Source organism: Gambusia affinis, linkage group LG18, assembly GCF_019740435.1.
Source record: "Gambusia affinis linkage group LG18, SWU_Gaff_1.0, whole genome shotgun sequence".
NCBI classification, from domain to species: domain Eukaryota; kingdom Metazoa; phylum Chordata; class Actinopteri; order Cyprinodontiformes; family Poeciliidae; genus Gambusia; species Gambusia affinis.
Window position 1 is genome coordinate 2963029 of NC_057885.1, and position 23778 is coordinate 2986806.

General features: G+C 39.7%; 1 protein-coding gene and 1 long non-coding RNA gene across 7 annotated transcripts; one reads left to right on the forward strand and one right to left on the reverse strand.

Annotated features, from left to right (window-relative positions):
- The first annotated feature begins 2104 nt into the window (after nt 1-2104).
- On the forward strand, nt 2105-23013 carry zfta (zinc finger translocation associated). 6 transcript variants are annotated; one of them, XM_044097844.1, is made up of 6 exons: nt 2105-2721; nt 4743-4787; nt 4872-5246; nt 6610-6966; nt 7320-7778; nt 18721-23013. In XM_044097844.1, the coding sequence occupies exons 1-6, from the start codon at nt 2598-2600 to the stop codon at nt 19212-19214; spliced, it is 1854 nt and encodes a 617-aa protein (XP_043953779.1). In that variant the 5' UTR covers nt 2105-2597; the 3' UTR covers nt 19215-23013. The 6 variants fall into 6 exon arrangements, with proteins under 6 accessions (XP_043953779.1, XP_043953780.1, XP_043953777.1 ...); XM_044097845.1 differs by having other exon boundaries at nt 4746-4787; XM_044097842.1 differs by having other exon boundaries at nt 4743-5246.
- LOC122820435 lies at nt 9173-12643 on the reverse strand. The gene is made up of 2 exons (XR_006368798.1): nt 12144-12643; nt 9173-12024 (listed from the first exon to the last, which is right to left on the reverse strand). It is a non-coding gene; the product is annotated as an uncharacterized LOC122820435 (long non-coding RNA).
- Nucleotides 23014-23778: the final 765 nt, after the last annotated feature.

A 23778-nucleotide genomic window follows, 5' to 3' on the forward strand; every position in this document is an offset into this window, starting at 1 on the left:
TTCATGAAATAATTTTTTCTGTGTTATGGCCAGTCAGTGTAGAGCGGCGTGACTTAAACTGATCTGTTGAACTCCTCTTAGCTCCAGCTTAGCCTGGTTCTTGAAAATCAAGGCGGAGGAGTTTCATGAATTGAAATTCTTTGACTTTATCTGCTAAGTAGTTTGAATAACAATCTCCTGCTTCCATGTCTGCTGACTGTAAAATCTCTCCCACCAGCTCACACAAAAGCTAACAAGAATTCTGCATTACAAGAGCTAACATAATTTTCAAAAAATGAGGTTAAACTTGAGGAGCTCAACAAGTCAATGTTAGCACCACCCCTCGATTTAATTAAAGATATGATGTATTTATTTATTTTGTCCCTTTTAACCATCTATAGACATGTTTTATAGTGAGCCTTACTCAACCCACTAAGGACCAGTTTGTTCCCACTTTGACAGCCAACAATATGAAGCAATTTTATTACTTCTACTGGAGGGAATAATCATGATGTTATCAGATTTCATGAACAATATCAAAAAGGGATTAGAACCTAAATTATTGATGCTAGGCTGTGGTATAAACTGTTGAAGACATAATGTGATCTTCTAGAGATCTGAACATTATAAATTATTATTGCACTGATAAATGTGGGCAAGAATATGGGTCCCACGTGGTTCTGTCTGCTGTTTCAATGATGGCCCCACATAGGTCTATCTGGATTTTTATATCCACCATGGAAACTGTGGAAAAATCATGTGGGACCCATATTCTTGCCCACATTTATCCTATATGGGGCTCACCTAAGAATGCTGGTGAACCAAGACTAGGAAACCAATCAGATATGTGGTAGTACACTGGATACATATCAAATTATTTTCAAATGTTTACATCACAACAGTCATGTTATCTGACTTTAGACAAGAAAAGATTTAGTTGCTATATCCCTTGGGCCAATGTCCTGCAACTTTTAGATGTGCCTCTGCTGCACCACACCTGAATAGAATAATTAGGTCATTAGCAAGGCTCTGGAGAACTGATCTACCCAAGGAGGAGGTAATTAAGCCATTTCATGCCAGTGTTTTGTACTTATGGCACATCTAAAAACTGCAGGGCAGCGGCCATTGAGGACTGGAGTTTGACACCTGTGCCTTAGACGTACAGAAACAGTTGTCTCCTTTAAATTAAATTACGTTTAAGTTGCAGATAAGGGTTGAACATTTTATTGTTGTTTACAGTAATATTTTACTGTATATTCCTGTAAAATATCATCAATTGATGACCAAAGAGTGTTTTATAATTTGATTTCTGTTATGTCAAAATTTTTGTTAAACTATGTCCTCTATTTTTATGTGGCACTTAATATTTAATGTGTATTGGGAAAATGTGAAAGATTTAGATTTTTAAATTGGTATTGGTGCTCATTATCTGGACCCCTTATAACAGAGAATTGTGGGATTTTCCCACCGTGCTAAAAAAAAAAAAAAAATCAAACAAAACAATCAGTTGAGAAAATAATGAAACAAGCTAAAAGGTGTTTGAAATGACTCATGGTCTAGTTCTCCTTTGAGTCTGCTTTCTGTTCTCTCAGGCCCAGTCTGTTGTCCCTGTGAGTCGTTCCATTCCACTTTCACCATACGTTTTCTCAGTTAAGAAACTCCTGCAAAGTATACCTATCAAATGCAATCATCTGTCCTCGGCTGCCATAGTTCTTGCAAGAGAGGAGAAACAAAGTCATTAATCTGTATTCTATTGGCTGAACTTCCTAACCAAGACTTTGACCAATTAATTGTACTGTATTATATTTAAAATAGAACTGGACTGTCGTTGAATGCGAATGTCTATATTGAATGTACTGGCATCAATTGGGATGATTTTATTATAAATTTCTATATAACTGAATATAAAATTAATCTGTTTGTCTTGCAGTGCATAAATTAACTGAATTAAATCGAACTGAACTAGAAAAATAAGGCTATTTATAACAGTCAAACTACATAAGTCCCCATTTAAAACACTTTGCGATCTGGGGACCAGGGGCCCAGGGACCCAGGTGACATGGAACCGCCTTGTGTTTGAACATGAGCTAAAGCGTCTCTGTCGTCGCGTGTTTATGATAGAACAACAGCAGTTGTATTAGCAGCTTATCAGCATTAGCGCCTGCTGCTCGCTCTGCCCCCCCTCCGGGGTGGGTGTGCGTCGTCTACGCTGTTACTGTCTCTTTAAATTTACCCAGGAGCCCCTTAAGGAGCCCCAGGGGCCCCTAGTCCGGCTCCCCACCCAGAAGACAAGCAAGAACCTTAAAATACATTACTGGAGGCCTAAGCTGAGACGAGTCTTGCTTGAGCACTACAAAGTGTTTTCGCCGGCGGATTGAGTGATTCTATGAAAAGTTAACTTGGCTCCCGTGCGGGGCGCGTGGGAGAAACCCTGGAGAACACGGGCTCCAGAACGATGAGCGCCAGCCAGATGCGTGTCGAACGGTGCCGCGCGGCGGAACATGTTCCTGCTGTGACATGTTGTTCATGTGAGAGTGACATGTCCCGCTCCGCCGCTTCGACCCGCTGAGGAGGGAGGTAGTACACGAGCTACAACTACATCAACAGCCAGGCCAGTGATGGAAGAGAAAGAGACGGGGGAGAGCGAGCCAGTGGACCTCCGCTCTTCCGAACAGTCTGAGTTGCTCTCATTAATAATAAGCGGAGAGGAGGAAACGACGCAGGAGGGGAGCGACTTGGGAGGTAAACGAAAAAATTAGTTTTTCTTTTTTTTCTTTTAGGGCCACAGCTGAGTGGGTGTGCGTGGTTGTCAGTGGCACAGCCATTGTCAGTCAGACAGTTAATCCGTGTCAGGGACAAAGCCGTGGAGCGGCATGGCCCCTCTGTCTCTGTGGCTCCTATAAACAAAGGCTCAACAGCATACAAGCTGAGAAGACTCACTGCTGCCATCTAGAGGATAGCTACTGTAAGGCAAGACAAGTTTATTTGTATAGCACATTTTAGCAAGGCGAGCCAAAGTGATTTACATGATGAAGACATAAAACAAACGAGCAACAAACATTTGCACAATAATAGGAAGCTATGAAAAGGGGAAATACAGAGTAAAATTAATGATGCTCCAGTTAATATTAACCAAAAGCAGTTCTAAATAAATGGGTTTTTAGCGTTGAATTAAAGAAACACAGTTTTGCAGTTTTCTGCGAGTTCGTTCCAGATTAGTGGAGCATAAAAACGGAATGCTGCTTTATGTTCTTCAATTTATGTCAGGATCATTAAGTCAGTCATTTTAAAATATTATTTAAACGTAGTGAGGAAAACATAAAGCAACATACAAAACAAATATGTTCTACAATTTAATATTGTACAACAATTAAATCCAAAGGACTCACTTGAGGTGGCTGGGGCATCTGAACAGGATGGATGTCTGGGTTTCCCTCCTGACCTTTTTCTTTGCTTTCTTTTTTTCACCATCTCTTTATTAATATTAACAAGAGCACATGTACGGTACATGAACACTCATGTTCCGTATACATAAATATAACCCTAGACAAAAAAAATGCAAACACACACAGAGGGGAGGGGCAAAACAAAAAAATAAAAAGCAGACCCACCAGCAGACCGATCACCATAAAGACCAGTTTTTCTTGCCACATGAACTTATTACAAGTAATCTCCCCACGTCGAGTTGGATATCATTTTAGCCTAGCCCCGTGTAAAAGACAGTCCAGATCTCCCAAAATCTGTTAAGCTTTTTATTAGTAAAATAGCTGATCTTCTCAAGGGCATTTTAAATAAAGTCATTTATTTAATCTGTTGTGAAATTCCACATTTTTCCATGATAATGAAATACAGCATTTAGCTTCCAAAAAACAAACACTAAATAGGGATCTTGAATTGTTTGAGATAACAAATTCTTCAGAATAGATATTTAAGATGCAAATTTGATCATTTAAAGGAACCTCCTTACCAATTATTGGACTAATCACAGTCAACACAGCCTTCCAAAAAACTAATATGTGAGGACATGCCCACTTTGTATGTGGCCATGTCCTTTCTGGGAAGTGCATTTAATCCAAATTGTCAGGAATATTGGTGTTGAAGTGAAGTAATCTAACTGGAGTGATATATTGCCCAGCTAGCCACTGTACTGTAATAATTTGCAATTTGTTTTGGCAGATTGAGTATGAATAAAAGCTCAACCCTCTGACCATTTCTGGCTTTCAACTTTCTCCCAGATCTGTTACCTACACTTGTAGAATGCTGTTTGAAGATCCGTTACGTTTATCAAAAAACATCGAGTAAAGAATAGACACCTGTCCTCTATCATCTAAGAGGTTCATACTGATGTCTTCTAATAAAGACAAATAGATAGTGACTGCTAGATAGATCAAGATTATTTTGCTGCTGGGACAAAATGAAACTCCGAAGTCTGAATCAGAAGATTTCTGTAACACTGTTCTGTAGGAATACAAAACATTTTTGAAACAAAACTTCAGCTTGTTTGGAAGTTTTGTTTTAAAAATGATATCCCGTATAGAGATCAGACATCTTGGCTATACTTTTGGTATACCAGAACTTAAAACCTATGTCTGCTCTACCTGGTTGAAAATCACTGTTTTGGTGAATTGGTGAGAACTGGGATAGTTGATGTCCCCAAATAATCGATAAGTATATGGCCAGGTTTGTCTGTCTGTGTGTTCAGCTTATATCTAATCTACTATTTATCGGTGTGGCTGATCTGTGTATTGTCTTGCTCTCTGAAGAAGACAATCTTGCCAATGGCCATGGTGGAGAGGACTCTGAGACAGGTATGGTCACACCTGTGAGATCACCTGCCACCAGCTACTGGAGCATCACAGAGGGACCCGACCATCCACTCCTTCTCTCCCCAGCGCCCGGGCCCTCTGGACGCAAACCCAGGGTCCAGAGAGCGTCACGTCCAGGCCTGAGCAGGATTCCTGGCCGCGATCACCGCCGCTACTACCACGAATACTGGCGCAGCGAGTACTTAATGGACTTTGACCCCCAAAGGCACGGAATGATCTGCATGGTGTGCGGCAGCACGCTCGCAACCCTGAAGCTCAGTACCATCAAGAGACACATCAGGCAGAAGCACCCGGACTCTCTCCTGTGGAGTCCTGCAGACAAAGAGGTGATCCGCTCTGGCTGGGAGAGCCATCTGAGTCTGGGGGCAGGTCAGAGGTCTGCTGCTGGACCCTCGCTCCAGGTAGAAGAAGACTCAATGCACTTTGGGCAGCAAATGGGTGGTGAGTAGAGAGAGATTTTTAGATCTCATATTCAGGGGGAATGTGCTTTATGTTCTGACTTGGGGTGGCATGTGGTGGAGGGGACAGTCGTTTCCAAATATTCTTCTATAATGTATAGAGTAAATGTGTATTTGTTCTTCTCTACTCTGATGCCTCTAAACACAATTTAGTGCAACAGGTTGACTTCAGTAATTGCCGATTAGGTAACTACGTGAAGAAGAAAGCCGGAGCTACAAGGATTGATTGAGATGTGCTTATGTTAGACACATGTGGATCCATATGTTAGACTGGCCCAGTCAAAGACCAGAAACAGGTCCACATGATAATCTGTGACAAGACTTAGAAACTGCTGTTAACAGATGCTCCCTATCCAGCTGGACTGAGTTTGAGCTGCTTTGTGAAAAAGAATGGGCAACAACAATCTTCATCCTTAGGTGTCAGAGCCGTTGGAAATAGACTTGCAGCGGCAATTGCAGCTAGAGATAAATCTCCAAGTACTGACTCAGGTAGATTGAACATAAATGCCTCCCCCCACATACCTCACAATTTTTTATCTAAAAAAACCCACAAACATTTAAATTAGCATTAATTTAATTTCATTCAAATCCTTCTTGTTCATAATTGTGCGATTACAGAAAAATGTGATCCAATTTGTCAACGTTTCTTGTTAAAACATAACACCTATGCTTTGACAGGCTTGCTGTTTTTCTGTTCAACCATAGCTGGCAGCGAAGGACCAAGAAAATATATGTATGTGCTAATAAGAAGTTATCAAGCATGAATTGAAACAAACATGAAACATTTTCACTCTTTGAAGAGACCCAGCGCCAGACAAGTCTTGTTGTGGTTCTGTTAAGAGTTCTGCTGCTCAAACTGGACCAGCAGCTCTGTGGGGAGACTCACACTAACATAAGAAATTATCTTTACAGTCTGAGCCTCCAGCAGGTGACTAGGTTATTTACAATATTTTTTTTTTTTTACAAACTATTCTGTTAGGAACAGCAGAATCCAACAATCTACTATCTGACTTACTGCTTGAGTTAACCTCTTACACCCTAAGCGAGCCGAGGTCACATGGCAGCTGGACCCACCGGTGGGTCCGTCGGGTTCTAGAGGTTAAGATAACTGTTGGAGAGCAAAGGTACCAGTTTAACATCCCAGAGCAGCACATTAGCTGCTTTACACTTCAGTATCTGAGCTCATCAAGCTTAACAATGGACCAGGCTATCAGTAAGCTACAATCCTCTGATAACTGCTTTCTTAAATAAAAGATCCTGATCAGCCTCTGTTTCTCAGGTTGTGTTCTAATCAGATGTTTTTTATGTTTGTTTTGTCTGGATGTTCCAAAATACGATATACCCAGAAACTCCAGATCAAGTTCCACTGCAGGAGCACCAACAGCCGCCCCCCGCTTCGACTCCACGGACCTTAGAGGACGAGAGCCTCCAACCCCAAGGGGAGGAGGACGGGCTCCCCGGACCGTCGGCGCGGACCTTGGAGCGCTACCTGAATGACTCTCTGCACGCTTGGTTCCGCCAGGAGTTCCTGATGGAGTATGAGGCTGAGGCCGGACGCCTGCTCTGCATGGTGTGTGGAGCAGTACTTCCCTCACTCCACTTGGATCACATAAAGAGCCACGTACTGGAAACCCACCCCAACTCACTGGTGTACAGCTCTGAGGAGAAGCACTGCATCCTGCAGGCCTGGGCCCAGACCCACGGTGAGAACATCAGCCACTGTCGAGTCAAGTTTATTTGTATGGCACATTTCAGCAACAAGGCAGTTTAAAGTGTTTTACATCACAGCATCAAACATAAGACATAAGAACATTTTATTCTATGTTAGACTCACTACTAAGGTACGGATGATTAATCTTATGATTTGCATTTCTCATCACCCCTTAATCACTTCATATCCTGATCAACATCACCATCAATAAATGTTGTAGAGATGATGATTCAAAGGTTTGCTGCGTTTATGTTGGTAAAAGTGCTTGAACCTTTGAAGAGCCTTTAAGTAGTCCATTATTCTGGGTAGAACCTGAATGCTGTTTGTCTGTCTGCTCTCTGCCAGGTGAACCAGACTCAGTTAAGTCAGAACCTACACCCAACACCAAAGCAAAGGGGGCTGACATTTTCACAGAAGACCTTAAGGTGGTTCCAATCAACGCTGACATGTTCCCAGAGGGTGACAGCACTTTAACTCAGGACATTCATCTGATCGGTGAGGATGGAGGGGTCGGGGCCCCACGTCTGCCATCACAGCCTTTCCGGCAGTCCAGGAAGAGGCGGCTGAGAGGGGGTGACCCCTGGCGACTCCGCCTCGACTATCTAGTAGCCTATGGGCCCCAAGACCAGGGCACCTTTTGCATGGTGTGTTCTCAGGTCTTGCATGAAAGCAAGGTGAGCAGCTTCCGCCGCCACATTCAGGAATGCCACCCTGAGACCACAACGCTGAGCCGACAAGAAAGAGAAGCAATGGCTGCTGCCTGGACCAAAGACTCGTCTGCTGATGGAATGCAAATACCAGATGGTCAGAAACGTTTCCACATTGTTGTGCTTTATTGAGCAGTCACTAAATCCTGATAACTACTGTTGAACCAAATATACTATCGATGAATCGGAAGCATGTGATCACACGTGCAGAAAATCAGTCAAACACAAATAATCAGACTTTACTTATTTTATTCTTTTTAGCGCTAAAAAGAAAGAGACGCTTACCCTCACAGGCTAATTGGTTGTGACGTGAATACACCGGGACTAAACAGCATCTGATCAAAAACGGACGATCCATTCTTTATATCTAAGACACGCCTTATTGGTCGTCTGATGAACTACGTCAGCTAAGGAATGCCATGATATCATGGTGTCAGCTTAAGTTTCACTTCTACTGAAAGCCTTTTGTTTGAAAGTGAAACATGCAAGGTCAAGTTCCATTCCTCCAAAAGCTCTCAGTGCATAAATGAAACATACTATGTGTGAAATACAGCTGTATGTGCATGAGTACACGTGCAACCCTGGATAAGCGTCTCAACAACTCCCCCTTTTGGTCTCTAAGAGACCACAAATAGAACATCAAACAGCTTGGGGAGCATCACACATCCTGAGGAAACACTGCCCACTGTTCGGAAAACTCCCCGGGCCCATTACGATGTTTGTTGTTGTCATTTCATTTCATTCTTATGGGGTAAAAATCGAACAGAGCGCCCCCTGGCCCTGGGCGGGGAAGAAACCACAGTGTTCCTCTTACAGGCTAACAAAGAACATTCAGCTAATAAATAAAAAATAAATAAATGAAATATATATATATATATTTTTCAAAATAATGTGAATGTCATCAATTGTCAAAATTTTCATGGATAAATAGTAACTGAAATGTAAAATGAATAAAATGTTATTTAATACCTGAAAAGAAATGCAAAATGAAGAAAATAATAAAACATTAGATTTCATTTAAAATTAATTTAAAATGAGAAATGAATAAACATTAGTGAAAATTTTGATTTTTTAAACCAAAAGTCAAGAAGATAAACCTTAAAATGAATATTTGTTAGATGATGCTTGAAAATTTTAAACGTAAACAAAGAAATTTTCAGATCCCTTTTTTTAGATGAAAACCATGTGTAATCAACAGAATAAGAAACAAACACCATCGAAAAAATGCAAATCAGTGTTATTAAAAATTCAGTAGAAGTACAATGTAATTATTCTAGAAAATTCATTAGAATTCAGTAGTATTGAGTTGTAATGATCTACAAAGTTTAATCAAGGCAATGTCTTCTAGCAAACCCTATCAATGTGGAACCGGTTTGAATTGCACAATAAAATGAAATTAATGAGTTAAAGGAGTAAATTTAAAAATAAATATTAGAAATTGAAGCCGGCATTTGAAATCTGTTTCTTATATTATTATTATTAATTTTTTTAAATTAGTGAAACGTGAACAAACAATAAAATGTAAATAGAATACAATGTGAGGTTAATACTGTGAATGCCGGTAAACTATAAATTGAATAATGCAAGATGAATAAAATGTTAGTCAATATGAAAGCTTGGATGAGCCAAAACTTAATGAGAATAAGATAAATGATTAAATGTTAGATATAACACTGACAAATAAAATCCTAAACAAAGTATTGTTAAGATCCCTTTTAGTACTCGAGAGGTGAAATCTTTAAGTTCAAAATATAAAAGTAGTTAGTGGTCATAAAGGGATACAAACTTACCAACTGAAAAGAAATATGTTTAGTGAACAAAATGAAAACACATTTTAAACTTGGCAATCAATGTTTTAGATAAAAATTCAGTCTTAACACAATGTAATGATACTGGCCAAATCTTAAGAAGTCAACAGGATTAATTTGTTTTAATGAGATCTGCAAACTTAATTCAAAATTGTGTCGTCTAGTATCTGTTGATGTCAACCAGTTTCTACGTGTGTCCAGATGCCTCATTTTCATCCAGGCACACCGAGAAAGGATTGGACTTTTTACATTTAAAATCTGGAAAGTTGCAGCTCCACAGTTTCGCTGCACTTGACCTGTGAAAAGATGCTGTGATTCAGAGGTTGTTGTTCACCTACCATGATGACACAGGCTCTAAGTCTCACCATAGCACAGACACCTGTCACACCAGTCTATGTTCTCTCAATTAGTTTATTACCCCTGCATAGATAAAATATCCCATCTCTAGCCTATTAAGTGCTGTGGGAATGTGATGTTACACCAACTTTCAGGGATCCGGCCCACACTGCGGTTACCTGTTGTAAAATTGAAATAGACATAGTTATCTTTAACTGGAATAGCGGCACCATCCGGGCTCCGCTGTTGATTACTGGAAATAAAGCTGTTAAAGTGTCACCTCCAGAGGGCTGTTTAAACTTAGTCATATTAAGCATGCAGTTAAAACCCCAAATGTCAGATGGAATCAAAGAAGCAGGTTCAGTATAGATTCTGGGTCGTCCAGCTGTGCAGGCCACACAGTTAGACATTTGATATTATCGTGCTGTTGCAGTTAATCAGTCTAACCACAAGTTGGTTCCTGTGTAATGTATCAACCCAATTTAATTTTGTTTGTGCACAAACCTTAGCCAATTTTGTTTTAAATTTTGATTCATTCATTCTGCTTTGCCTTGGGAGGTAATGATTGATTAGACATTTTATGATGATTTTACTATCTTCTGCTGTTGCTGGCCAGGCTTCAGGCCATCCTGTGAAAGCATCAACACAAATCAGCAAATATTTTTGTCTTGCAACGTGTTTATTATGTCAGTAGAATCCAACACAATTTCTTTCCCTGGACATGTGACTGAAGGAAACTGTCCCTGATGTGGATTCAAAGTTTTCTTAGGATTCAGCTGTCCGCACACCGAACAATTTTTCACAAAATGTTTCACCATGTGGATCATTTGGGGGTGCCACCACTCTTTAAGATTGTGCATCATCTGCTTCGTCCCAACATATCCAACCCTGTGAGCTTCTTGGAGCAGCTCTTGTATTTTCCCAGGAGGCAGAATTAACCTGCCATCTGGGCCCCTCCAGCACCCATTTGTTTCACGTTTTTCTCTTCAGGTGGCGCCCCCTTTTGGCATCTTACCACCTCTTCCAGGCTCTTAACCCTTGTGTGTTGTTTCTGAAACAACAACCATCTGTAAAGAACTGTCTCACCTCTGGTCCCAGCAGAGGAGCTGCTGAAGTCCTGGTGTTACCTTGTCTGTCTTTGCCACCAGGTCTGCACACACGTGTGGTTCTCCTTCTGAAAAACAGTCTGCCATATTTATGTCTTGGTGTGTGAATGAAATGTTTGGAGCTTTCAGGACTTTGGAAAGTGTTTGTTGCCTCAACGCTGTCATGGTGAAACTCAGTGAATGTCCCATGACTATGTGTTCAGTTTTTGTATCAGGCAGCAGGTATCCCAGCTGCCTGTTGTGTACAAGGGTGATGCCCTTTTCCTCCCCCTTTTTCTGAAACAAAACAGTCAGGTTTGTTCCAGAAATATCCTCAAAGAACTGTAAAATGTATTCAGGGATGGAGAGCTCTGCAGCCAAAGCCATGTGTTGTTGGAGAGAGACAAAAGCTTGTTCCATGGGGACATGCCAGTCGTTCCTGCTGAAATTATTCTACCCAGAAACTTAGCCTGTTTTCGAGCAATCTGCTTTTACTGACCTTAAAATCTGTTTGACGCAGGCACTGCAAAACCAGAGAGGTGGCTTTAACGCAGGTCTCTGTTACTGGTGCAGCAAGCAAAAGGTCTAGTGGGCAGTCCTGCAAAATATCTTGCAAAACCTGGTTAAACTAAAATCGATTCCATTATGAGGGAACATTCAACGTTAAAAATATTTTTATGCATTGCATATTAAATGTTAATTTATTTTAGTAAATCAGTTCAAAAAGTGAAACACATAACTAAAGTCTTTAAGTCTAGTAATGACAATAATTTTATGCTTACAGTTAATGGAAATATGACAGATTAAATCGGAATATCTTACCAAACAATATAAAGAAAACCATTTAATTAAGAAATGTAGATATGCTGACAAATATGTTTGAAGATTGTTACTTTTACAAACCAAGGAGCCTCATCAGAATGTCTAAGGTCACTGATTTATGGAAAATTGCAGTACATTTTCCTTTAAGACTTATTATGTGATCAGACCCTGAATGACAGATATTACATGTGTAAAGAGTATGGGAGGAAAACAAACCTAGTGCTGCTGTGGCAATCGAATCTGTGGCTGCCAGGGAACGTTTCATCATCACGCCCAATTTTTTCACTTGGTGCTCAGGGTGCAAACAGAGAGAAATGTGAGACATTTAATACCATTCTGATTGGTTTTTTTTGCGAAAGAGACAGCAGCAGCTACACCAACAGGAGCTACATAAATGTCCGAGACTTTTACCTGCCAGGTTGTTTCCTTCAAAGTGGAAAGGAAAGGTTCCTGGTACCATTCAGAGGCGTCTCTGTCGCAGAACAGGGTCACGTGTGGTGGACCCGGAGGAGGAACACAGAAGCGCAGACACAGGAGCCAGGGCTTCCAGGCCAAGAACGTTGACATTAGGCTGCTGTAGGGTAAATTTGTTAAAAGTCCCCAATAGATGTCAGCAAACTCAGACACCACTGGCTGGATCAGATACTGTCCTTCTGTTTGGAAATTTCCACAAAGAAGGGAGGTGCCATCAGGAAAAGCAACAATTATTCCATCAGCCGAGCACATGATTGTTGCTGCCATCTTTATCAGCAAAGCTCGCTCAAGTAAATTCATGGGAGTCGTAGGAAAACTTACAAAAGAATGTTTCATATTCTGATTACCCAAGGTGAAGGTCAGAGGCATCGTGAATAGCAGACTCTGTTCAGTCCATGAGAACCCTGTTAAAGACACAGTTCTTGATGTCAGAGAAAAAGGAGCAGAGTTCAGAGTGGAATGTGTGGCTCCGGTGTCAACCAGGAAGTCTGTGTGTTTTCCTTCCACTGTTGCAGACAACATGGGGTCTGCTGTACCCACATTGTCTCTGGGGTCCTCAGCAGTGTTTCAGTAGATGTTCTGTGTGGCCTCAGTATTCCCCTGAAAGCAATGTCCAGGAATCACATAAGGATTGTTGGGGATCAAACCTGGCAGTCTTTGGTATGTTCACACAGTGTTTGGCCCAGTGTCCAAAATGTCTGCACTGGTAGCACGTCAAGTTCCTTTGGTCCTTGGCCCGTTCGCGTGACCTTGCCCCATGGCCCCCATCCACATCCAGCCAAACGCCATCCCGTCCACGAGGAAACGCTCTGTATCTGTTTGAGGATATGAAAAAGAAAAAGCAGGAGGAGGAACCAGTCCCCCCCCAGTATGATTAGAGTTTTGCCAGTAATTTGGAATTTTACCCTGTGTAGATTTATTTTGAGAAGATGCTGCTGCAACCATCACATGTTCTTGTTGTTTTTTTATTTTTTTATTATTTAATTAATGTAATTTTGTTTTGCTTCCTGCAATTGGAGTTTCAGCGTCTGAGTGCCTAAGCCCTCAAGACTGTTTTTTATTTTTATTCGTCCTGCGCCTTTAAGAGGTGATGAAGCAGGTGTCTTTTCCATCTCACATGTTCACACCCTGCGAGATCATTGATTGTGTTTTATAGACTGCATAACATATTCAGGGACGCCTTTTAAAACTGCTTCTTTAAACATTTCAATTAAGTTTGTGCATGGACCTTTAAGATTAACTGTAGATTTTCTGAGCCAGGTTTCTAGATATAATGTCATTTAGTTGGGACCAAACATGGGATTTGGTGATGATGGGGTTTGATCTAATACAGTCCAAGTCGGGGTTCTATTCCCAGTGTGGACTCCTGAAGTTTTGTGGGGTAGCAGTTCCCCCTTGACTGTCAAAGTTCCTTCTGTGATATTAATTATTACGGGATATATCCCCTTAGAGCACGTGTCAAACTGAAGGCCCGTGGGCCAAATCCGGGCCACTGTGGGTTTGTGCGGCCCTCCAGATTCTAAACTAAACACTAAGTGTGCTTAAATATTATGCTATCAATCAAATTAATGCAGTTCTATCCGTTTACTGCCAAATTATATCAATAAGTCGCTCCAGTTTCTTTTAGAATTATCAGGGAAATTCACCAAAATCAACAAATCCCTGCACTTTTCTGAGCAAATAATTGGGAGTTTTTGCAGTTTTAAAAAAATGTGAAACTTCCTTACTTGAACTAAACAGCTGCCTCAAACCTAATTGATTTCCCATTATATGACCTGTACAGCGAGTAATAAAAGTCAAATTTACATCATAAATAAGTGCAAATATTTCCAAATTGCTACCACAAACACTTTTTATTGCAAAAAATCACAAAATTCAATGATATATAAGAAATGCGTGATATTTTAACAGTTTGTGAATGGCTTTTATCAATACATTCTGGTACAACTGGCCCTTTAAGAGCAGTCATCTTCTTGATTTTGCCCAAAACGAAAATAGTCAAGTCTGTATTTTTATGCTAATGTGTTCAGAGCTGGTGGCAATGACCCTTTTTTAAAAAATTATTTTATGTTATTGTCCCTGTCAGGAACCCAATAGTTTTCATTTTGCCTGAGTTCTGTCTCTGCAGTCTGCCTGTTTTGTCTTCAGCCTCTTTTAGTGAAAACTCCTGCCTCTTTCTGTTTTTGTTTTTAATTGAAAAATTTTATTATCATTCAGTGTTGCCCCTTTTAATTATTCTCATTTGTGATCTTGCTATTGGAGCATTTGCCTGCATGTCAGCTAGAACAATTTTATCTATTGTTTGCTCTTTTTTATCTTAATTTAAGAGGATTCCAGTTCTATGTTATCCTGTTGCTGCTTTTGTTATTTTAACATTTGATCAGCTGACCTATTTCCCTTATAGAGCTTCATCCTGTCCTGTGGTGTGCATGGCACGCTTAAAAATTATTAGTTTTACCTGGTAGTGACATTGTTTGTAGGAGACTTGTTAGCAAAGAGGCAATTAATCAGAAATCTTACATGTAGATGTTGTCAAATTCATCAAGGTGGAACACTTCTGTCTGATTCCTGACAGATGACACAACCCAAAGTTCGCTCCTCTGCAGAACATTGTTTTTTTCTTGGGTTTTTACACTTTTTAAACAAAAATTACCGTCCTAAAATTAAACCAAATCTAAAATCCTCTAATTCAATATGTATTTATGAATTTAATAATCATCAATCAATCAGTCAAACCTAGTTTAAATTTCAGTCTAGAAAACGTTATTTATATTCACAATCATCAGTTTGAAGTAACCAGTTATTTAAATCAAAGTTTCCTTTAATCTTTTATTTTATAGCAGTAGACATCTTTTTATAATTATTATTTATTAAATAATTAATAACTTCATCAGTTACTCAGTGCTTGAGTACAGTTTGTTTGTTCTCATAATCACACTAATTTTCATCAACCAAAGCGGCACAAACAGAAACATAAATATTTATCTGATTTTCAGTTAGTCACAAATTTTCAGTCTGCTTTTCTTGTTGTCCTATGCTCAAATTATCAATTTTATTGAAGCTTCATGAAATTTCCAATATTAGTTAACATATTTAATATGTTAATATTATCTTTTAGTTGTCAGGTTCCTGTTTTTAAGTAATGCGCACATTTTTATTTATTATTTATTCATTCATGTATTTATTTATTGTTATTAAAACTATGTCAGACATATGTTAGAATCCAGCAGTAACTGAACTACCTGCTGCTAGAGCACTTCACCCATTTTAATAAAATGTAAATTCATTTATAGAATGAAATTCTAAATTAACTGTTCAGTTTAAATGCAACAAATACTTTATGGTATATAAACACTTCAGTCTCAATTATTTTCAGCCCTTAAAACTGTTCAATTTAATTTCAAACTAGCATGTATTACCGGAATATTCCTTCTTTTCTTTTTTAATAAAGGAGAGAAAGTTTTACAAATCATTATTAGCTTAGACTCTGATAATTTTAAGTTGGTGAAATTTAGTAGCATAAATTTTGTTAGATCTTTTGCTGAAATTTTAGTGATTGTAGATTTTCTTCTAGTTATGCTAGTTATTCCCTCTATTTGCTCACCAACCATAAACAAAGGTCCTATACCCCCTTTTAAATCAAATTTCTTCCTGTCGACCTCGTCTGCCATGCCTGGAGCAAGAATCACCTCTTCTCTCCTCCCTGCCTTTTTTTTTTTTTTTGTTATAATTTATTACTCACACACACGGCGGAGGTCTCTGTTTTTATTTTTTATTTTTGTTCTTCCCCTTTATTTTGAAATTCATCTTGCCAGATAAGTTATTAGTCCGTCTATTTGTTCCCCGAGAGTCACCCAAGGGCCTGTGCCCCACTTTGAGTCGTAACCCTCATCCCTGGAGTCACTCTCCATTTTGCAAATTCAGAAATCACCTTATGTTTTGTTTAGTGGGCACGGCGGCACCTGCTCTGACGAGACAACACCACAGACAAAGTCAAACCTCTTTAACTGTCCGCACGCGGCGGACGACACACTTGATAACTTAAACACGGTTTGTTTTGTCGTGTTTAACCGTGTTTAAATTACAGTTCACCAGCACCAGAACACATGAGAGCAAAAACGTCTGCAGCTCTCACACACCCACAGCTGACACACACGCACTCCGCTCGGCGGCGGAGCTGACAAACAGACAGAGAACACATAAAAGGATCCCCGCTTTGAGCCCTGGACGTTCTCTTTTATTCTAACTCATATTCGTCTTCCCACAAAGAAAACGTCTTTATTTTCTTCCCACACAGAAGAAATCTCTTATTCTCTTTTCAGTTATACTTCGTCCCAGGCTCAGATCGCGATCAGCTTTGATAATCAACTTTTCGTCCCAGGCACAGGTCGCGATCAACTTTTTCGCAATCAACTTTTTGTCCCAGGCACAGGTCGCGATCAACTTTATCGCAATCAACTTTTTTGTCCCAGGCACAGGTCGCGATCAACTTTATCGCAATCAATTTTTTGTCCCAGGCACAGGTCGCGATCAACTTTATCGCAATCAACTTTTTTGTCCCAGGCCGTCCCAGGCACAGATCACGATCAACTCTATCGTAATCAACTTTTGTCCCAGGCTGTCCTAGGCACAGATCACGATCAACTCTATCGTAATCAACTTTTGTCCCAGGCTGTCCTAGGCACAGATCACGATCAACTCTATCGTAATCAACTTTTGTCCCAGGCTGTCCTAGGCACAGATCACGATCAACTCTATCGTAATCAACTTTTGTCCCAGGCTGTCCTAGGCACAGATCACGATCAACTCTATCGTAATCAACTTTTGTCCCAGGCTGTCCTAGGCACAGATCACGATCAACTCTATCGTAATCAACTTTTTCTTTTACTCTGCGGTCAGCTCTCTTGAGCTGGCTCGGATTGGCTACGCGTTTATTTTTGGAGCTTAGTCACTTCTCCGGGATCTAAAAACCGACAAAAACCCAGCCAAAACCTTGGTCGCGTCCGACGCACTCACACACCTGTGTGAGTGGCACAAGGGGGAGACGGCCACCTCTCACTAATAAGCCAATCCAGCAAACATCTCTTTTTATTTCTATTTCATCTCTTTTATTTCTATTTCATCTCTTTTATTTCTATTTCATTACTTTGCACGCACACACATGAACGTACACACAGCTGACAATTCAAATCAGCTTGCTCTATTGACTCTTCCTAAACTATTACGGCTGATATTTTAACTTTTAGGCAGCCCCACAACAGACAGTGCAAATGCTCAAGGAAAAACTTCCTTACTAGATTTTTGGGCCCAACGCTGTTACACTGTCCGGCCAGCAGCCCAAACGGCTGGCCAAATCTGCACAACTCTGCACGTGTGTCAACATGTAACCATCCTCTGCTACCAAGTTGTTGAACCAAATATACTATCGATGAATCGGAAGCATGTGATCACACGTGCAGAAAATCAGTCAAACACAAATAATCAGACTTTACTTATTTTATTCTTTTTAGCGCTAAAAAGAAAGAGACGCTTACCCTCACAGGCTAATTGGTTGTGACGTGAATACACCGGGACTAAACAGCATCTGATCAAAAACGGACGATCCATTCTTTATATCTAAGACACGCCTTATTGGTCGTCTGATGAACTACGTCAGCTAAGGAATGCCATGATATCATGGTGTCAGCTTAAGTTTCACTTCTACTGAAAGCCTTTTGTTTGAAAGTGAAACATGCAAGGTCAAGTTCCATTCCTCCAAAAGCTCTCAGTGCATAAATGAAAACATACTATGTGTGAAATACAGCTGTATGTGCATGAGTACACGTGCAACCCTGGATAAGCGTCTCAACACTACCAATAATTAATATCATCCTGTCCTGCAGCCTTCATAAACTGTCACCTTTCTGTCTTGTAAACAATGCTCTGCTTGTTAAATACTGTGAATAATTAGTCATTTAGTCATATAACATTTCACAGTGTCGAAAGGTAGAGAAATATACATAATATATACAATGTCGGTAAAAAACATATTGGCAGCAATATTATTAGACGTCAGTATTGATGCGTCCCTATTTCTAACAGTTGCATAAGGAAGACTTATCATACAGTATTCATTATAGAAGTTAACTGAATAAAAATATCATACATAAAGAAAATATATTTCAAATTTCAAATTCAAAACTTTCCATGTCATACAGACAGAAAGCAAGTATGTTTTCCTTGTACAATGAAATTCTTAGTTTCCTGGTCACACTGGATGGCAAAACTATAAAATGTTGGATAAATAGTAAAGCAGGCAAAAATACAATAAAAATAGGAAAACTGTATAAGCCTTACAAAAACATGAACTATGCAGAATATAGACAATGTAGATATTTTATGCAGATTAGCTGGTTTGTGCAGCAATCAGTGAAACAGTGAGGAGCAGCGATAACCTGTCTGAGAAGTCTAATCAGCAGTAAGTTTGCTGGTCTTTGTTCAACCTGAGGTCCTCCCTCCCTCTCTGTGTCTGTAGAACTGAACCCCAGTGAAGCTGTTGCCTTCAGTACTACCAAAGGCAGAAATGAGGATTCCACCTCTGACGTCTGCGCTCCCCTCAACGCCATGAACAGCAACGACAGCAGCGTGACCGGAGGGAGGAGCCGATCCAAGGACTGTTGCGTTGCAGCCCAGGTCCCTCGCCACGGCCATTACCCCGGGAAGGACCAGAGGAGGAACTACCAGGTGCGCTGGCGAATGGAATACCTGATGGATTATGACTGTAGGAGACATGGCCTGATCTGCATGGTGTGTGGAGCCACTCTGGCGACGCTGAAGGTCAGTACCATCAAGCGGCACATCCAGCAGGTTCATCCTCACTCCCTGCTGTACGGCACTGAGGAGAAGGAGCAAGCCCTGCTGAGCTACAGCCAGACTGCCCTGCACTTTGTCCACTCTGATGACTGCTTCTCCTCCCAGGACCACGGACTCACGCAGGGCGCTGCCTCTCCCGCGCAGCTTGGCACTTAGAAAGGGCTTCTGTCTGTTTTCTCTCCTGGCTACTGTTCAGAAGCAGCCCTCACTTTTCTGTCCCTAAACCATAAAAATGGATGACTCTTCATCTCACCTCTAGTGTGAAATCATAGCACAATTGTGTTATAGCAAGAAAGAGTGTGAGAGTAAGATTCAAGTTTACAAAAGTGGGGATAATCTCTTTAAAATCCCCTTCAATTTACTTCTTAGTTTCTCTAGGAGGCTGAAAATGAAGTGATGTCAAAATGTCAAAGCTTCATGAACATTTAAAAGTCCAGTGACTCATTAAGAAGGAACCATGACACTTTATTTAGATTTCCTTTTTGGAAGCTACTGATGTCTTTGCACAAAATGAACCAAATCCTGGCCAACAGAGTGGAATATGTGCTACAACAGATAACACATGAAAGCTACTATTAAGCCATGTGAGTCTGCCTTTTCCATATGATGGAATCCATAAATCAGTGCTGAGAACAGCATAATAATGCAAAGCCATATTTCATAAAGAGTGAAGCTGAATTGGACTGAAGCAGGGCCTCAGACAGAGGCTTCATGACCACAGGTTGAAAGTTTCTAGTTGAACGATTTCACTCAGCAGGTTAGATCCCTGAGGGGCAAAAAGCTTGTTGACAGGACTCAAACATCTTTACATTTAGACGAAACCTGCAGTCAGGAACATGTTGAGTCGATTAGATCTCAATAAACTGATGTTTGTTTTTTTTATATTTTGCAACCTTGATCCACAGGACTGGCAGCATCACGACTAATGCCCAACTGTTAGCAATGAACTGAATTGAGCTGATGCTTTAAGTCATTCTGAGCACTTAGAGAATAATCCCTCAGGTCCAATATTCCCCATCAGACACTACTGCTTGTTAAACTGCTTTGTTCCTACATTTCTCTTTAATTAGCTACAAAAAGAGCAAAATAGTGTTTGTGTTGCAGGTTTCCTGTACCAGAGGAGTCATTTTCACACAGATCCTTTGACAAGTTGTTACATATATGCGGCCACATCACTGGCTCACCTGCTGGGTGTAGGAGCTGCTTTTTATTGCTGTAATGAATTATAAACGGAATCAGTAGTTGGTGACACTGTGATGACAACAAAGGCTAAACTAAGAAGCAATTTAAACAGTAAACATAAGCCCCTCCGAGTCCCAAAATACTTTGAGAGGTTCAGAAATTTTTCATTATTCTTGCATTTATGAAGGATAATGTCAAAGAGCAGAGAAGTCTGACCACCTGTCAAAGCAAAACGGAGCAGGAGCTTTATACAGGAGCAGCTTCCCAAAAGGTGATTCCATGACAACCCTTTTTGTGTCTAAATGGGTGTCTAAATGTGAACACGCATTTATTTTTAAAGGGAAAATGTGTCAATTGTTCCAAGATCCTCAGATTCAAGCTTAACTATAGTATTACTTCTAAATAGCGACATTTAATGAAAAGTCATTTATATGGAGCTTATTCTGCTGCACAGCCTCCATTTTCTTCATTTGGGGATCAGAAAAACTCCTAGAATCTCAGCAGTCATGACACGGAAATGTAATGATCTGGCCCCTAGTCTGGTACATATTAGACAGAAAATAATAAATGTTTCGTTAACATAACAAAACTAATCAGCTACATGTCTGTGAAATGGAAGTTAAATATGTTTGAAAGAGTTCTGATTGACTTAGATTATAAAATAGTTGAAAAAGAAATATTGAAATTTTCTAGGATTTAAAAATATGTTTGGGTGATTTTTATTTTATTTTTTTCGCAGCGATAATTTTTCATTACAAAGTTAAAGAACATTTCAGTGAAATTAAAGCAAAGCCAAAGAGGTGTCTCTTTCTCCATCGTGGCTTTCCTCTGTCACAGAACAACCGCTCCATCCTGTCATTTATTAGATTTTGCTTCATTTAATTCACATTTTACCAGACAAATATTCAGTATGCACTGTTGCATCAAGCTTCATAGAAACCATTTTGGTTTCTAGCAAATGGAAAGTATACAGAGGTGACTAGCTTCTGTCTCAGTGTCAGCTTTAAGGATTCTGGCAGCTGGAATTGAATTGTTGTTAATGAGACAAACTTACAAATGAGTCTCTGGGCTTTAAAGGTTTTAGGGACACCATTGAATATTTATTTGTTCATATTTGGGCTTGTTTCTGGTCAGGGCCCAAGTCTTTTCTCAGGAAGTTAGAAACCGAGTGACAGACGAATACAACGCAGCACTTTGTCCCATCAGATCTACTAAACTCCACCCTAATCTGTGTGCAGCCAGTGAAATGTTTGCCGTTTTTGCTGATGACAATGAATGGAGCATATGGAGCTTAGTCCTTGTTTACAAGTGCAGGTGAAGGATGCCCTCCTTAGTCGTCCGTTTCAATCTCAGTCTAGGTAATACAGCACCATGCATCCTTCCCATCAGCCAAATCATCCTACCTTAACACTGCACAAAAAATGTGTAAATATCTGAAAATGAGTTGTATTTTTCCTTTATATGAGCACTTTTTTGCATCCTGGTTTTTACAAAATATGTTTGTAACTAAGTCCAGTTTTTCTACTTTATTCAAAATTGAACGATGAAGGCATGTTTTAACGCTGGACAAATGCTTGTTAAATTTATGAATTCACTTTGCAGACTTTGTTCCGCTTCATTGTGTTTTTTTTTTTCCCATTCAGTGTACAAAGTTTATGCAACATGTAAAATAGTTCTGTCATAGAATGTCACTTCTTCTTCTTTTTCTTCTTCCTCTTCTCTTGGTAAACATATCTCAGGGATTCTGTTTGCATCAACACTTTAATCAGTGATTGTTTTTTATTTTGTTTTTCTTCTAGGCTGTCGCTGTTTGACACTTCTGGATTTACGTGTTGGCTTCAGTTGTGTCACCGTCAAACATAAATACCACAGTGAATTAAAAGCCATGTTTTAAAATAACTAGAGCCAAACATTCTGATTAAAAAACTATAGATTTCTAGAGATTAAATTAAAACTAATGATGTTAAAAAAAAAACATTTGAAGAGTTAATCTTAGTGACGCAAGGATGCAAAAATTTGGGCCGATGTTGACATCTACACATTTCCCAACTATTTCCACACTGTGAAGAAACAATCATATAACTCTGACATTGTGCCTCTGCTCCAGTTATTGCTGCGTCACTATCAGTGTCACATGACCAGACAAACCGCCTGCTTCAAACACATTCACAAGCAGCAGTAAGGTGGGAATGTTGGTTAATGTCAGCATATTTTTACTTATGGGACAGATTCCAATATGTTGAAACCTGACTAACATTGGCCGATACTGATGCTGACGTCAGTATCCCTACTTACCGGTACTTTTATTTCTCCAATATCAAACCATCCTACCTTAACGATGCACAATCTCAGGGTCAAAACAATGCATAGCAACAAGCTAAAAGGCACAATGCTTTAAATATGACCCTATGTAGTCTGAACTGTATCTCAGCCTTTGTCATGTGACGGTGGGCTCATGACTCTGTGGTATTTATGTGGGACTGACATTCATAAACAGTTGAGATGTCTTTAATGAAGGATGAAATCTTTAATCCAAAGCTAACGTAAAGTGACATGACAGAACAGGCTCCATCTTTGTGGCTCCTCTTCTCTGACATTAGCACTTAATTCATGAGACGATGAAGTGAGACATGATGCATTGCTTGTGTGTATGTGTGTGTGTGCGTGTGTGTGTGTGTGTGTGTGAAAAGTGATTGCTCCGCCCCTTTCCAACAGGCCAATGTGTGAAATGTGCATCCTGTCATCAGTGAATAAAAACTCATTGATCCTCTAATCCTTTCTGAAGTGAGATTTTGGTTCTGTTGTTTTTTATTCTCTTTATGGGTATTTGAAGGCCAGTCAAAATTAGACAGTTCACATCTTCTGACTGTAGATTTATAGACCTGATAATGGTTAATATGCCTCCTAGAATGTCAGAGCATGTGATCTGACCTCCAGAGTGATTTACCTTCACAGGCAGTGAAGGTAAATTTATCTTTTGAATTCTGGAACATTTCCCATGGGATGAAACGATTAATCATCACCAATTAATTTAGTGATCATTAATACACTAATTGATAACTGGAGTATACAGATTTTAAAAAAGGCAATCTGCTCAAAGGACAGTAACTAATCTAAAACTGTACAGCAAATATATACATTTTGCATTCAAGAAAATACCACCATTATCTGTAAATATGTTCTACCAGAACTCGTTAACTGGCAGTTTTAGTTTCATCTGGATTTATCTTAGTAAAATGTCTCCTATGATGTACATTTTGCTATCTAATTATTAATCAATTAATCCAAAAAATATTCAACAGGTCAAACCTCCACTATTTATGTTCCGTTCAGCAAAATAAGAGTTGTTTTGTTTTTGGGTTTTTTTAGCTACCGTTGCGACAAATGACCAAGATTTCACTAAAGTAATGCTGTTATTGATTTTAGGTGATAAAATGTGTATTTTCATATTTAAAAAAGGAATTCAATTGTGTTATTTTACACACATTTCCAAATATTGTACCAAATAAGCTTAAGTGGTGAAATGACAATTGTTAAA